Source organism: Garra rufa, chromosome 21, assembly GCF_049309525.1.
Source record: "Garra rufa chromosome 21, GarRuf1.0, whole genome shotgun sequence".
In the NCBI taxonomy this organism is placed as follows: domain Eukaryota; kingdom Metazoa; phylum Chordata; class Actinopteri; order Cypriniformes; family Cyprinidae; genus Garra; species Garra rufa.
The window spans coordinates 37028582-37042473 of record NC_133381.1 but is presented as its reverse complement, the minus strand read 5'-3'; the positions used below and the strand labels follow the sequence as shown (position 1 = coordinate 37042473).

The 13892-nt window shown below is 35.7% G+C and overlaps 1 protein-coding gene across 1 annotated transcript; it reads left to right on the top strand.

Moving 5' to 3' along the window:
• Positions 1–2: 2 nt before the first annotated feature.
• On the top strand, positions 3–6037 carry LOC141295407 (intron Large complex component GCFC2-like; the record flags this gene model as incomplete). The annotated part of the gene is made up of 11 exons (XM_073826611.1): positions 3–63; positions 1126–1186; positions 1389–1471; positions 1595–1794; positions 2796–2937; positions 3178–3299; positions 3389–3465; positions 3568–3634; positions 5356–5502; positions 5590–5729; positions 5828–6037. Coding segments are annotated over 11 exons (1215 nt in total), but the record flags the coding sequence as incomplete, so codon positions are not given.
• Between the last annotated feature and the right edge of the window lie 7855 nt (positions 6038–13892).

Sequence of the window (13892 nt, the reverse complement as noted above, 5' to 3'; positions counted from 1 at the left end):
CGCTGACGAGTCAGAGAAGAGAAGCACTACAGGAGGAGTCTTCACGAATTCAGAAATTAACCTGTAAGATTGTAACTGAGTACTGCTTTTTAGTATGTAATATTTTGTAGAAGACGCTTCACATATTATGCCCACTATGATTATGATTATAACTTCCATCTACAGTTGAAGTCAAAAGTTTACATACACCTTGCAGAATCTGCTAAATGTTAATTATTTTACCAAAACAAGAGGGATCATACAAAATGGATGTTATTTATTATTTAGTACTGACCTGAATAAGACATTTCACATAAAATATGTTTACATACAGTCCACAAGAGTGATAGTTGCATATGAGTCCCTTGTTTGTCCTGAACAGTTAAACTGCCTGCTGTTCTTCAGAAAGTCCTTCCCACAAAGTCTTTGGTTTTTCAGCATTTTTGTGTATTTGAACCATTTCCAACAATGACTGTATGATTTTTAAGATCAATCTTCTCACACTGAGGACAGCTGAGGGACTCATATGCAACTATTACAGAAGGTCCAAACGCTCACTGATTCTTCAGAAGGAAAAACGATCCATTAAGAGCCGGGGGTGAAAACTTTTGAACGAAATTAGGATGTGTATATTTTTCTTATTTTGCCTAAATATCTCTTTTTTTTTTTTTTTCTTTTAGTACTGCCATTCAGAAGCTAAAGCAGATACTTACATGTTTCCAAGAAGACAAAATTAAATTTACCCTGATCTTCAAATTCATGCATTGTGTTTCCTACTGAAGCATCAGTGAGCGTTTGAACCTTCTGCAATAGTTGCATATGAGTCCCTCAGTTGTCCTCAGTGTGAAAAGATGGATTTCAAAATCATACAGTCATTGTTGGAAAGGGTTCAAGTACAAAAATGCCGAAAAACCAAAGAATCTGTGGGACGTGACAGATTTTTCTGAAGAACAGCGAATGTGAAATATCTTCTTCAGGTCAGTACTAAATAAAAAATAACATGCATTTTGTATGACCCCTCTTAAATTGGTAAAATAACATTTTGCAGATTCTGCCAGGTGGGTAAACTTTTGACTTCAACTGTATTACAGGACTGCATGCACATTCATTTCATTTAATATTGTGTATTGTGTCTGTCTCATATAGATAACACTGATTCACACAGCAATGGTGACACAACCGGAGGCTCTAACCCAGCTTGGCAGAGGTGAGATGGATTGTAATGTTTGCACTTTCACCATTACTGACTGTTATTGCTGTGAATCCTGGATACGCTAAGCCTGACATTATGAAAGTCTATAGATTACAGCCTTTGGAGGCTTTCTGAGATGCTTATAATCTGTAAATTACAGTTGTCAAAGTCATTTATCATCAGTTTTTTCAATTCCCTATGCTTTTTCATGTTCTAGCTTGTCTGAAGAAGACATTGTGTGTGTACCGTGTGACTGGGAACCAACGGCTGAGCAGCAGGCAGAGCTACAAAGTAAAAGAGGTGTGAGAAGCTTCATGGAAGCAGAAATAAAATAAATTTTTAAACAGTGTCGTAATGGAATATTGAGAATACAAAAAATGCATAATACTTGTCACTGCATTTATATCTTTGGTTAAATTTCAGATGATCTACTGAAAAAGGCAAAGGAAGTGTTTGCAGATGTTCAAGCAGACTTCTGGGATGTCAAAAAAATCCTTTCCAGATTTGATGAGTGGCGTGTCTCCTTTCAGGATACTTACAGTAATGCCTACATTAACCTGTGCATCCCAAAACTCCTGGCACCCCTCATCAGACAGCAGCTTATTGGCTGGAATCCTCTACAGGTGATCTAGGGCTTGTCTACAACATATTATATCAGAATTCATTGCAGGGAATTCATGACAATTTTGCTAACACTTGTGTATGTTTGACAGCCTAAATTCTTCATAGTTGAACACTGTTGTGATTTAGGTCAAAAACAGTTACTCACACTTGTGTTGCGACATTTCTGTCGAATCCAATATAGTCAGCACTGCATTGTCTTTTATTTTCAATGATGCATTAAGAGCCAGGGTTGTAAACTTTTAAATGGAATGAAGATGTGGACATTTTTCTTATTTTGCCTGAATATCATTTTTTTTTATTTAGTACTGCCCTTCAGAAGCGGCAAAAGATACTTGCATGTTTCCCAGAAGAGAAAATAAGTTCAGTTTATCCTGATCATCAAACTCCAAAAGTTTTCACCCCCAGCTCTTAATGCATTGTGTTTTCTTCTAAAGCACTAGTGAGCGTTTTAACCTTCTTTAATAGTTGCATATGAGTCCCTCAGTTGTCCTCAGTGTGAAAAGATGGATCTCAAAAGCATACAGTCATTGTTGGAAAGGGTTCAAATACACAAAAATGCTGAAAAACCAAAGAATCTGGAGGATTTTTTGAAGAAGAGCGAGCAGCTTAACTGTTTAGAACAAACAAGAAACTCATGAACAATTATCTCTAAACAAATAATTTTCAAGCGTATGTAAACTTTTAAACGCTGTAAAATATATATAAATTCAACTATTTTCTCTTGTGGACTATATGTAAACATTTTTTATGAGAAATATCTTATTCAGCTCAGTACTAAATAAAAAAATAACATGCATATTATATGATCCCTCTTATTTTGGTTAAATAATTAACATTTTGCAGATTCTGCAGGGTGTATGTAAACGCTTGACTTTAACTGTAGATGTCAAAAGATCAAGGGAATTTTGGTTTATCTGTTCATCATTGGCTTCTCAACTCTAAATCTTTATGATTACTACTATATATACCCAGGCATTTCATCATATGTTTTTCCCTGTAGGCAGGTGAAGACTTTGAGGCATTGCCGTGGTATTCTGAGGTTGAGAAGTTCTGTCACGGCCAGGGATATGAGGAATCAGAGAACATGGATAAGACGACACTGCCCACCATAATTGAAAAGACAATCCTTTCCAAAGTTCAAGGTGACTATGGCATTTGCACATAATTACATTAACGGCTTTATAACACCCACTAGCCTGCTGCATTTAAGAGTTTGAGTTAGGGAACAGAATGTTTCAGTGAGTAATTTAATATCACCCATTTGATTTTAATTTACTATTAAGCATATCAGAATGTCTTGTTCTGGCTCTGTTTGCTGTCAGTGCAGCGTTCGTTTAGAAGTGCAGAATGAAATCCAGAACTAATTACCTGGTTTTGGGCAGGTTTCGTGGAGCTGGTGTGGGACCCTCTGTCTGCGCAGCAGTCTGAAACCCTCACGACTCTGTGCAAGAGAATACAGGATGATTATTCTGTATTTGAAGGTGAACAAAGCAAACCTGTCAAGGTATTGTTTTACGATGTATTAAAACTGTATCTAACTAAATGGATGTGATGTCAGTAAAAGTAAAATCAGCTTGTGACTTTATCCTGCAGGCCTTTGTAGAAGCAGTTATTCAGAGGTTAAGGAGTGCAGTAGACAATGACGTCTTTGTCCCACTGTACCCAAAAAAGTATGTTTTGTCTAGATTTGTGTCATTTGTAATGTTTACCTTTACATTTCTAAAGCTTGTTAAGTTGTATGAGCTAATCATGACAATGTGCTTTTTGCTAAGGTTTTTAGAGGATAAGCAGTCCCCACAGTTCCAGTTTCAGAGCAAACAGTTTTGGTCAGCAGTTAAGGTTTGACATTTCACTTCTGGTCGTGTTGTGACTGTTTACATGCTCTTGCTGTTTCCTTATACATTTCGAAAGTTTGGGGTCAGTACATTTGTTAAGAAGCTAATACTTAAATTCAGCAAAGATGCATTAAATTGGTCAAAAGTGAGAGTTGTGTTACAAATTATTAAAGGATTAGTTCATTTCCAAAATAAAAACTTCCTAATAATTTACTCACCCCCCCCCCCCCCATGTCATCCAAGATGTTCATGTTTTTCTTTCTTCAGTCGAAAAGAAATTAAGGTTTTTGAGGAAAATATTCCAGGATTTTTCTCCATATAGTGGACTTAAATGGGGATCAGCGGGTTGAAGGTCCAAATTGCAGTTTCAATGCTGCTTCAAAGGGCTCTACACAATGCCAGCCGAAGAATAAGGGTCTTATCTAGCCAAACATTGTCATTTTCTAAACAAAATAAAAATGTATGTACTTTTTAACCACAAATGCTTGTCTTCCACTAGCTCGACTTCGCATTATGTAGTCACGTGATGTAGGCGGTAGTATCAACCCAGTGTTTACAGAGCAAATGCGCAAAGAAAGTCAGATGGCCTTTACCCTAACCATGAGCTTTCCAATGTGTTGTAGATGTGCATCGCAGAGCTAGTGCAAGATGTGCATTTGTGGTTAAAGTATATAAATGTATTTATTTATTTTTTTTGAAAATGACCAGTCGTTTCAGTAGCTAAGATCTTTATTCCTCACCTGGGATTGTGCTGAGCCTTTTGAAGCTGCACTGAAACTGCATTTTGAACCTTCAACCCGTTAATATTTTACAATCTTGCTGTTTGTACTGTATTTGTGATCAAATAAATGCAGCCTTGGTGAGCATTCTTCATTTAAAAACATTAAAGTTGTTCACTTACAGAAATTCTTTTTTTTTTTTTTTTGAGGAAAACATTTCAGGATTTTTTTTCATATAGTGGACTTCTATGGTGGCCCCGAGTTTGAACTTCAAAATGCAGTTTAAATTCGGCTTTAAAGGGATCTAAACAATCCCAGCCAAGGAAGAAGGGTCTTATCTAGCAAAACCATCAGTTATTTTCTTTAAAAAATGACAATTTATACACTTTTTTTTCTTTCTTGTCTAGCTCTGCATGTACTTGGTGTATTTCAGTTCAAGACAGTTAGGGTATGTCAAAAAACTAAAGTTTTCTCCAACTTCAAAATCATCCTACAGTACATCGCTGTTTAACCTTTTTTGTAAAGGGTGTTTGATCTTCTTTGCATGTTCATTTTGTAAACACTGAGTCAGTACTTCTGCAGCAATGTAGGATGATTTTTGAAGTTGGAGGAGAAAATTGTAGCTTTTTGACATACCCTAACTGTCTTGAACTGAAATACACCAAGTACATGCAGAGCTAGACAAGCATTTGAGGTTAAAAAAAGTGTATAAATTGTCAAATTTGTTAGAAAATAAGGAGGCCCTTATTCCTCAACTGGGATCATTTAGAGCCCTTTGAAGCTGCATTTAAACTGCATTTTGGAAATTCAAACTCGCAGCACCATAAAAGTCAACTATATGGAGAGAAATCCTGAAATGTTTTCTTTAAAAAAAAACATAATTTTTTTTCAGACTGAAGAAAGAAAGACAAACATGTTAAAATGTTCATGAGAAATCAAGCCAATGTTTCAGACAGAATGTTTATGTTCGAATGCTGATTGTTATATGAAATCTTTGTTTTTTCAGTTGCTTGGTAACATGGCATTATGGGATGGTTTGATTCCGGAACACATTCTTAAGGAGCTCATGCTGGAGAAACTTCTCAGCCGTTACTTGATGATCACAGTTCTTAACGAATCTGATCCAAAACACAGCATCCAGAAATGCAAAAAGGTTCCTGTGCTTATAATATCAATCTAATCTCATTTGTTGACCTCTAAGGTAGTTAATTATGAAACTAACTTTTATTCTTCTAAAAAGATTGCAGATTGTTTTCCAAAATCATGGTTTATTGATGTAAACGCTGGATCATCACTACCTCAGCTGCAGAACTTCAGCAAACACCTACTTCAGATTGCTCATGCCTTATTTAAGGACAACAGTGATTCAAGCAGCATTCGGTAATGTCATTTTACAATATTTCTGCTATTAAATAATGAATACGTCATTTATTATACTATGTGTAATAGTTCTAACACTTTTTTTTTTTATTTTCCAGGAGGACTCTTTTATCTGATGTGCTGTTTGCCCTGAAGAACATCAAGGCACATGACAGTATTAGGACTATAACAGACAAATATCATTGTGCAGATCTGTTAAAAGCTCTCCAATAGCAGCCATCTTGTGTCAGCTGTATTTTTTGTGTGTTTTTAAGGTGCTAAGTCACTTTGATACATGTATAGTGAATAAAATGTTTTATTTTGGTCCATGTGGTTTTCATTTTCCTCAGAGCTGTCACTTATTCCTGTCAGGAAAATGAAATGTTTTACTACACATGTAGTTATTTTTATGAAATTATATATGGTTCTCATTGTACCTGTTTATGCGTGCCACATATATTATGATCTGATGTCTCTGGAACATACATCCCAAAAGAGCCGTTTCCTGGACTTGGAATAATTCTTTTCTTGGATCAAATATTACTGGCTTAGTCCAAAACGTACCATTCAGAGTCACCATGAACGGATGATTTAACTTCCATGAATCAGATTTTTTTTTTTTTTTTTTTGGAGAATTCCTGTTGTGAAGCAATTCAGCCTTCCAAGAAAATACTCTCGCAGATGTTTGAAACTGAGAAGCTATCCAGTTATGATTCTTCTCTACTTGCAAACTTGTTACAATAATTCTGCTGTGTTTTTAACATACATGGCATGCTAAAAACATCTCAAAACACATTAGCAACCAGACAGCACCACGCAGGCATTGACGCAACAAGATTTGCACGGGCAAGCATCCTGCATCCGGAAAATATACAAGTCTGGTTATATTTTATGGGTGTTTTTATTTCTCAGTAGAGTCTCAATAAATAGGTTTATTGTTTAGTTGTGGCTTGTTTTCCTCCGGTGTGTGTTTCGGTTTATGAGGATGACATCATTACCACTAAACCAAACAATGGCGTTTTACTGAATGGATCCTCAGAGACAACTCGCATATCCAGAATGCCTTTCTATCAGACTAATTTCACCAGACTTTCACATGATAAGAACATGAACATTTCAGCCTTCAAGTTGCAAAAGTTTACATACACCTTGCAGAATATTTTATCAAAATAAGTTCATACAAAATGCATGCTATTTTTATTTAGTACTGACCTGAATAAGATATCACATAAAAGATGTTTACATGTAGACAAAATAAAATAATAGCTGAATTTATAAAAATGACCCTGTTCAAAAGTATACATACAGTCGTGGCCAAAAGTTTTGAGAATTACATAAATATTGGAAATTGGAAAAGTTGCTGCTTAAGTTTTTATAATAGCAATTTGCATATACTCCAGAATGTTATGAAGAGTGATCAGATGAATTGCATAGTCCTTCTTTGCCATGAAAATTAACTTAATCCCGAAAAAAAGTTTCCACTGCATTGTTAAGAAGGCTTCAGGGTGTCCAAGAAAGTCCAGCAAGCGCCAGGATCGTCTCCTAAAGAGGATTCAGCTGCGGGATCGGAGTGCCACCAGTGCAGAGCTTGCTCAGGAATGGCAGCCGGCAGGTGTGAGCGCATCTGCACGCACAGTGAGGCCAAGACTTTTGGAAGATGGCCTGGTGTCAAGAAGGGCAGCAAAGAAGCCACTTCTCTCCAAAAAAAAACATCAGGGACAGATTGATCGTCTGCAAAAAGTAAAGCAAATGGACTGCTGAGGACATGGGGCAAAGTCATATTCTCAGATGAAGCCTCTTTCCGATTGTTTGGGGCATCTGGAAAAAGGCTTGTCTGGAGAAGAAAAGGTGAGCGCTACCATCAGTCCTGTGTCATGCCAACAGTAAAGCATCCTGAGACCATTCATGTGTGGGGTTGCTTCTCATCCAAGGGAGTGGGCTCACTCACAATTTTGCCCAAAACCACAGCCATGAATAAAGAATGGTACCAAAACACCCTCCAACAGCAACTTCTTCCAACAATCCAACAACAGTTTGGTGAAGAACAATGCATTTTCCAGCACGATGGAGCACCGTGCCATAAGGCAAAAGTGATAACTAAGTGGCTCGGGGACCAAAACATTGACATTTTGGGTCCATGGCCTGGAAACTCCCCAGATCTTAAAACTTGTGGTCAATCCTCAAGAGGCGGGTGGACAAACAAAAACCCACTAATTCTGACAAACTCCAAGAAGTGATTATGAAAGAATGGGTTGCTATCAGTCAGGATTTGGCCCAGAAGTTGATTGAGAGCATGCCCAGTCGAATTGCAGAGGTCCTGGAAAAGAAGGGCCAACACTGCAAATACTGACTCTTTGCATAAATGTCATGTAATTGTCGATAAAAGCCTTTGAAACGTATGAAGTGCTTGTAATTATACTTCAGTACATCACAGAAACAACTGAAACAAAGATCTAAAAGCAGTTTAGCAGCAAACTTTGTGAAAACTAATATTTGTGTCATTCTCAAAACTTTTGGCCACGACTGTACACTTGATTCTTAATACTGTTGTTACCTGAATGAGCCACAGCTGTTTTTTTTTTTTTGTTTGTTTGTTTAGTGATAGTTGTTCATGAGTCCCTTGTTTGTCCTGAAAAGTTAAACTGCCTTCTGTTCTTCAAAAAAATCCTTCAGGTTCCAAAAATTCTTTGGTTTTCCAGCATTTTTGTGTATTTGAACCACTACCAACAATGACTATGATTTTGAGATCCATCTTTTCACACTGAGGACAACGTATGAGTATGACTCGTATGCAACTATTACAGAAGGTTCAATTGCTCACTGATGCCCCAGAAGGAAAAACGATGCATTAAGATAATGGGTAAATATAATTTATTTTGTCTTCTGGGAAGTATGTATCTTCTGTAGCTTCTGAAGGGCAGTACTAAAAAAAAAAAAAAAATTTTTTAGGTAAGATAAGAAAAATGAACACATCATTCTGTTCAAAAGTTTTCACCCTAGCTTTTAATGCATTGTGTTTCCTTCTGAAGCATCAGTGAGCATTTGGAGCTTCAGTAATAGCTGCATATGAGTCCCTCAGTTGTCCTCAGTGTGAAAAGATGGATCTCAAAATCACACAATCATTGGTGGAAAAGGTTCAAATACACAAAGAACCAAAGAATATGTGGGACCTGAAGGATTGTTCTAAAGAATTGTGGGCAGTTTAACTGTTCAGGACAAACAAGGGACTTTTGAAAAGGGTCATTTTTATACAATTATTTTATAAAGTCTTTCATGTAAAATATCTTATTCAGGTCAGTATTAAATACAAAAATAACATGCATTTTGTATGATCTGTCTTATTTTGGTAAAATAATTACCATTTTGCAGATTCTGCAAGGTGTATGTAAGTTTTTGCCCTCAACCGTAGTCACTGACTGACCTGTGCGGACGTGAGAATTGTAGATCTCTCACCGCTCAACTAGTTCATCACTGCACTGTGAGGTTTGTTTTACTCTGGATGTTTCTCTTTGATTCTACTATAGTGAGACATTTCATGAAATGATTCCATAATGCCAACCAGAAGACTCTTGAAAAACTGTATTTTTCTCACTGAACGCAACATCCCAGTAGAATCACTCCACTTCAAAGATAATCGTGTCCTTGCTGAGCAATATTCACCTTTATGTCCTTTAATCTGACCTTTAATCTTAAAGGTGACATATCATGAATTTTTAGACTTTTTCCGTGTTTAAGTGGTATAATTGGGTCCCTGGTGTAACTACCAACCCAGAAAATATGAAAATTGAAAAGCTTTCTCTGCAAGCTTGTGAAAAAAACTGCTCAGATTTTGCTCCCCTCGTGACGTAGGAAGGAGATTTTATCTGCATGTTTCCACCCATGGCTCCACCACTGTGTTTTCGCAGGCGACAACGGTGTACCAGTTCTAACGCCATGGCAATAGTTCGAGCAAATGCTAACTGTTCTGTCTTTTGCTGCACAGATGAGCGCAGAACACTATTTAGAGTCCCAGCCTCAGAGGAGACAAGACAGCAGTGGATTTATTGATTTATTTACTGTATATTACGCTGCTACCACACAGATCTAATATAAACATGTGATTTCTTTCCCAGTTGTTTACCTTCACAGACAATAACCGGCTTTTTTTGTAACTCCTGTGTGTTTTTAACATAAACTTGTGTATTTCACAGTTTAAGCGCAATAAGACATGAAAGAGAACATGTCGTGTGAGTGCACAAAAACCCTATTTCAGAAATTTACATTTAAAGTATTTAAGGTACGAGATGTAAAGGCACAGCCCTATTTTGGAAAAGGGGCGGGCAGCAGCAGCTCATTTGCATTTAAAGAGACAAGCACAAAAAAAAAATCATTTTTCTGCTTCCACTCAAAATAGGCATTTTAAAAATGATATAATAAATGATACGTCGAGTATTTTGAACTGAAACATCACAGAAACATTCTGGGGACACTTGGGACATCTTGTAAAAGGTGGCATAATAGGTCTCATTTAACAAGCGAATGGGGTAAATGGGGAATAAATAAAGCAGGAAGGGTTCAAAAGTCCATTGTAAAAACTGTGATTTAAAATGTCATTTAACCCTGGAAATAAAACAAAACTACGCATTCAGTATCAACATAAAATGCTATTTCTAACATTTTCAAATCATAACATGACCATGAGATTTTGCTGTGACGCATGTGAGACTGAAACGAGAAGTGGAATTGGCGTGTTACAAAAGGCTAACCACATTTATCTTTCATTTATCAGCAGGTTGACAGTAGTTTCTGTTCTAAGTGATCAGAGTCATATGATAAATCAGATGAGATTGCAAAGTTCTGAAGAAGTGCTGAATCACATCTGATACAGCAGAATCAATATTAGATCAATTTTGCTGTTAAGTGTTGTCATGCTGAAAGAGGCTAAATCACATGAGCTATAGACCAGCCACATGACATATGAGATCTCAATTGTTTTATACTGATAAACAGGGGTTCTGTTTGTTGTCTTCTCTCTTAACATTGTCAGTTACAGTTCTGGAGCTCATCTAATGCTCAATATATTCTCAGATATCAAATATAAATCAACCATGTATGTTTTCCAGGAACTGCAACTCATCTATATGTTATAAAATTAGGGAAACTATAGGGAAAACTTTTTTTAAACACATATTTAGCAAGATATTTATGATATTACAAAAGATCCAATTCAAATGCAGAAATGTATCACAGTTAATATATATATATATAACGCTGAATTTCAATATTTATAGTAAGAAATGTTTCTGAAGGGTTCTGAAGAGTAACGATGCTGAAAATTCAGCTTTGCCATCACAGGAATAAATTACATTTTAAAATATATTTACACTGGCGTTCTAAAGTTTGGAATCAGTAAGATTTTTAAGGTATTTTAAAGAAGTTTCTTATGCCCATCCAAGCTGTATCTAGACCAAAAAATACAGAATTTTTTTTTTTATTTTGTGATTATTGCAGTTTAAAATAAATTTTTTCTATTTTAATATACTTTAAAATATAATTTATACCTGTGATCAAAACTGAGTAATTACTCCAGATTCTTCCGAAATCCTTCTAATATGTTGATTTATAATTAATGTTGGACCTGTGATACTTTTTTCAGGATGCTTCAAAAAATAAAAAGGTAAAAAAACAGGTTTCAGTGCAATTGTATGAATATGTTAAATAGATAAAAAAATATTATAGTAAAGACTAAGATTGTTACAAAAGAATTCTATTTTAAATAAATGCTGTTCTTTTTCATTTTTAAGAAAAAAGTATCATAAAAAAATATTAAGCAGCACAACAGTTTCCAACATCGATAATAAATCAGCATATTAGAATGATTTCTGAAGAATCATGTGACACTGAAGACTGGAGTAATGACTCATGAAAATTCAGTGCTGCATCACAGAAATAAATTGTATTTTAAAAAATTAAAATGAATTGCAATAATATTTTTACAATGTTAATATTTTTGCTGTTTATCATCAATTAAAACAGAAAGAGAGTCCAATTGAAAGCATCAAAAATTTATATTATTATTAGTTAAATTCTAATAATGTTTCACAATATTACTGTTTTCACTCTAGCTAATAAAATAAATGCAGCATTTGTGAATATAAGAGACTTTAAGACAGTTCAATAGGAAATACAAGAAGTTTCATTGCATCTAAAGTTTGTGTATAGACCCTGACTTGAACCTTTTTCCCCAAAAAGATTTTCTCTGAAGTTCAGGTTTGCAGTTCAAAAGCTCTGATCCAGGATTTGCAATGGCATGAAAGTTCGATGCCAACTCTGGACTGTAAAGGTACACTTACTGATTAAATGGTCTAAAAACCTCATGAAACATAGATCTGGAGAAAAGGCTCGGATTTGGCGTCTATTCTCGAACTGAATTAGGTTTTCGTATTAGGATCCAAGTACTTATTTTCTACTAGATGGGGGTCTCATAAAACTATATTCTTTTCCTTTTGTCTTCCTTCCCTCAGGCAGAGGCATTTGATCCGTGTTGTACCTCTCCTGATTCATTCAAGTCTTTTTGGTTACACAAAATACCTACAAAGGGTTATCCCAGGGGTAGAGTTTGATGGGGATTCAAATTTTCTGGTCTCAGTCAGGAGGGGGTGGTAATCCGTCCTAATGACTTAAACAGACACAGAGTTCAACTTCTGTGAAAACAAAGGCTGAACATTTTAATGGGAGTTGCTGAAGATACATATTTTTCACTCCATCCTGAACTTTTGCCTTCCTCGGGTTTCTCCATGTTATGAGTCACAAGGTAGAATTATATCATCAGTTTTATTTTTACCGTTACTTCGTGCACAGAGAGAGCCTTTTGCGTCAGTTCTGACTCAGAAAGAAACCAAATGAGCATTTTACAAGCAAACAAGACATTTAAAGGGACAGTTCGCTCAAAAATGAAAATTCTGTTACTATTTCCTCACCCTCAAGTTGTTCCAGATCTGTATGTGTTTCTTTCTTCTTTCAATCACAAATTACGATATTTCGTAGAATGTTGGCAACCAAACATAAAGAAATTAAAATATGTTTGCAACAATATAAGGGTGAGTAAATGCTGAGCATTTTCATTTTAGCTGAACTATCCCATTTAAGAGTTAATCGATGTTAGTAAACATGTAAACCCTTCTTTGTCTTCAATATTTCAAAATCCTTAATGTTTCGTTTATCACCAGGTTTAAACTGAATCCCAGCTCTTCAATGTGACTCTTGAGCCCCACTGTACGCTGATGTAATATTTGTCTGGAAGCTCCATAGAGTCCATATTTTTGTGTCATGCCAAAAGGATGTGATTAATTGTGTGTCTCCTGGCAAGGCTGGTAGACATGCTAGGGTTAAGGGCACTCAGGTCTAATGCACTCTGACTGTTCTGTCAACTCTATGCTAACACACTCTGTCTGGAGGCAACCAGAGCAGGACTCCAAATGTCAAGCACTGTTAAAGTAACTCCAGACATAACCACATCTAGTGCTGCAGCCATCTGTTTGTTTGCTGATTTGATTATTTTGATATTATTTTGATTACAGTTAAGTCAAAAGTTTACATACACCTTGGAGAATCTGCAAAATGCTTATTATTTTACCAAAATAAGAGGGATCATACAAAATGCATGTTGTTTTTTATATAGTACTGACCTGAATAAGATATTTCACATTAAAGATGTTTACATACAGTCCACAAGAGAAAATAGTAGTTGAATTTATTAAAAAAATTACACACACTTGATTCTTAATACTGTATTGTTACCTGAATGATCCACAGCCGTTTTAACAGACAGTCAAACTGCCTGCTGCTCTTCAGAAAAAATCCTTCAGGCCCACAAATTATTTGGTTTTTAAGCAATTTTGTGTATTTGAGCCCTTTCCAACAATGACTACATGATTTACAGACCCATCTTGTCACACTGAAGACAACTGAGGGACTCATATGCAACTATTACAGAAGAATCAAATGCTCACTGATGCTTCTGTAGGAAACACAATGCATTAGGCTGAGGGGTCAAAACTTTTGAACGAAATGAAGATGTGTACATTTTTCTTATTTTTCCTACATATCATATTTTTTTTCATTTAGTACTGCCCTTCAGAAGATACTTACATGTTTTCCAGAAGAAAATTTAAAATTTAAATTTAAATCCAAAAAGTTTTTATT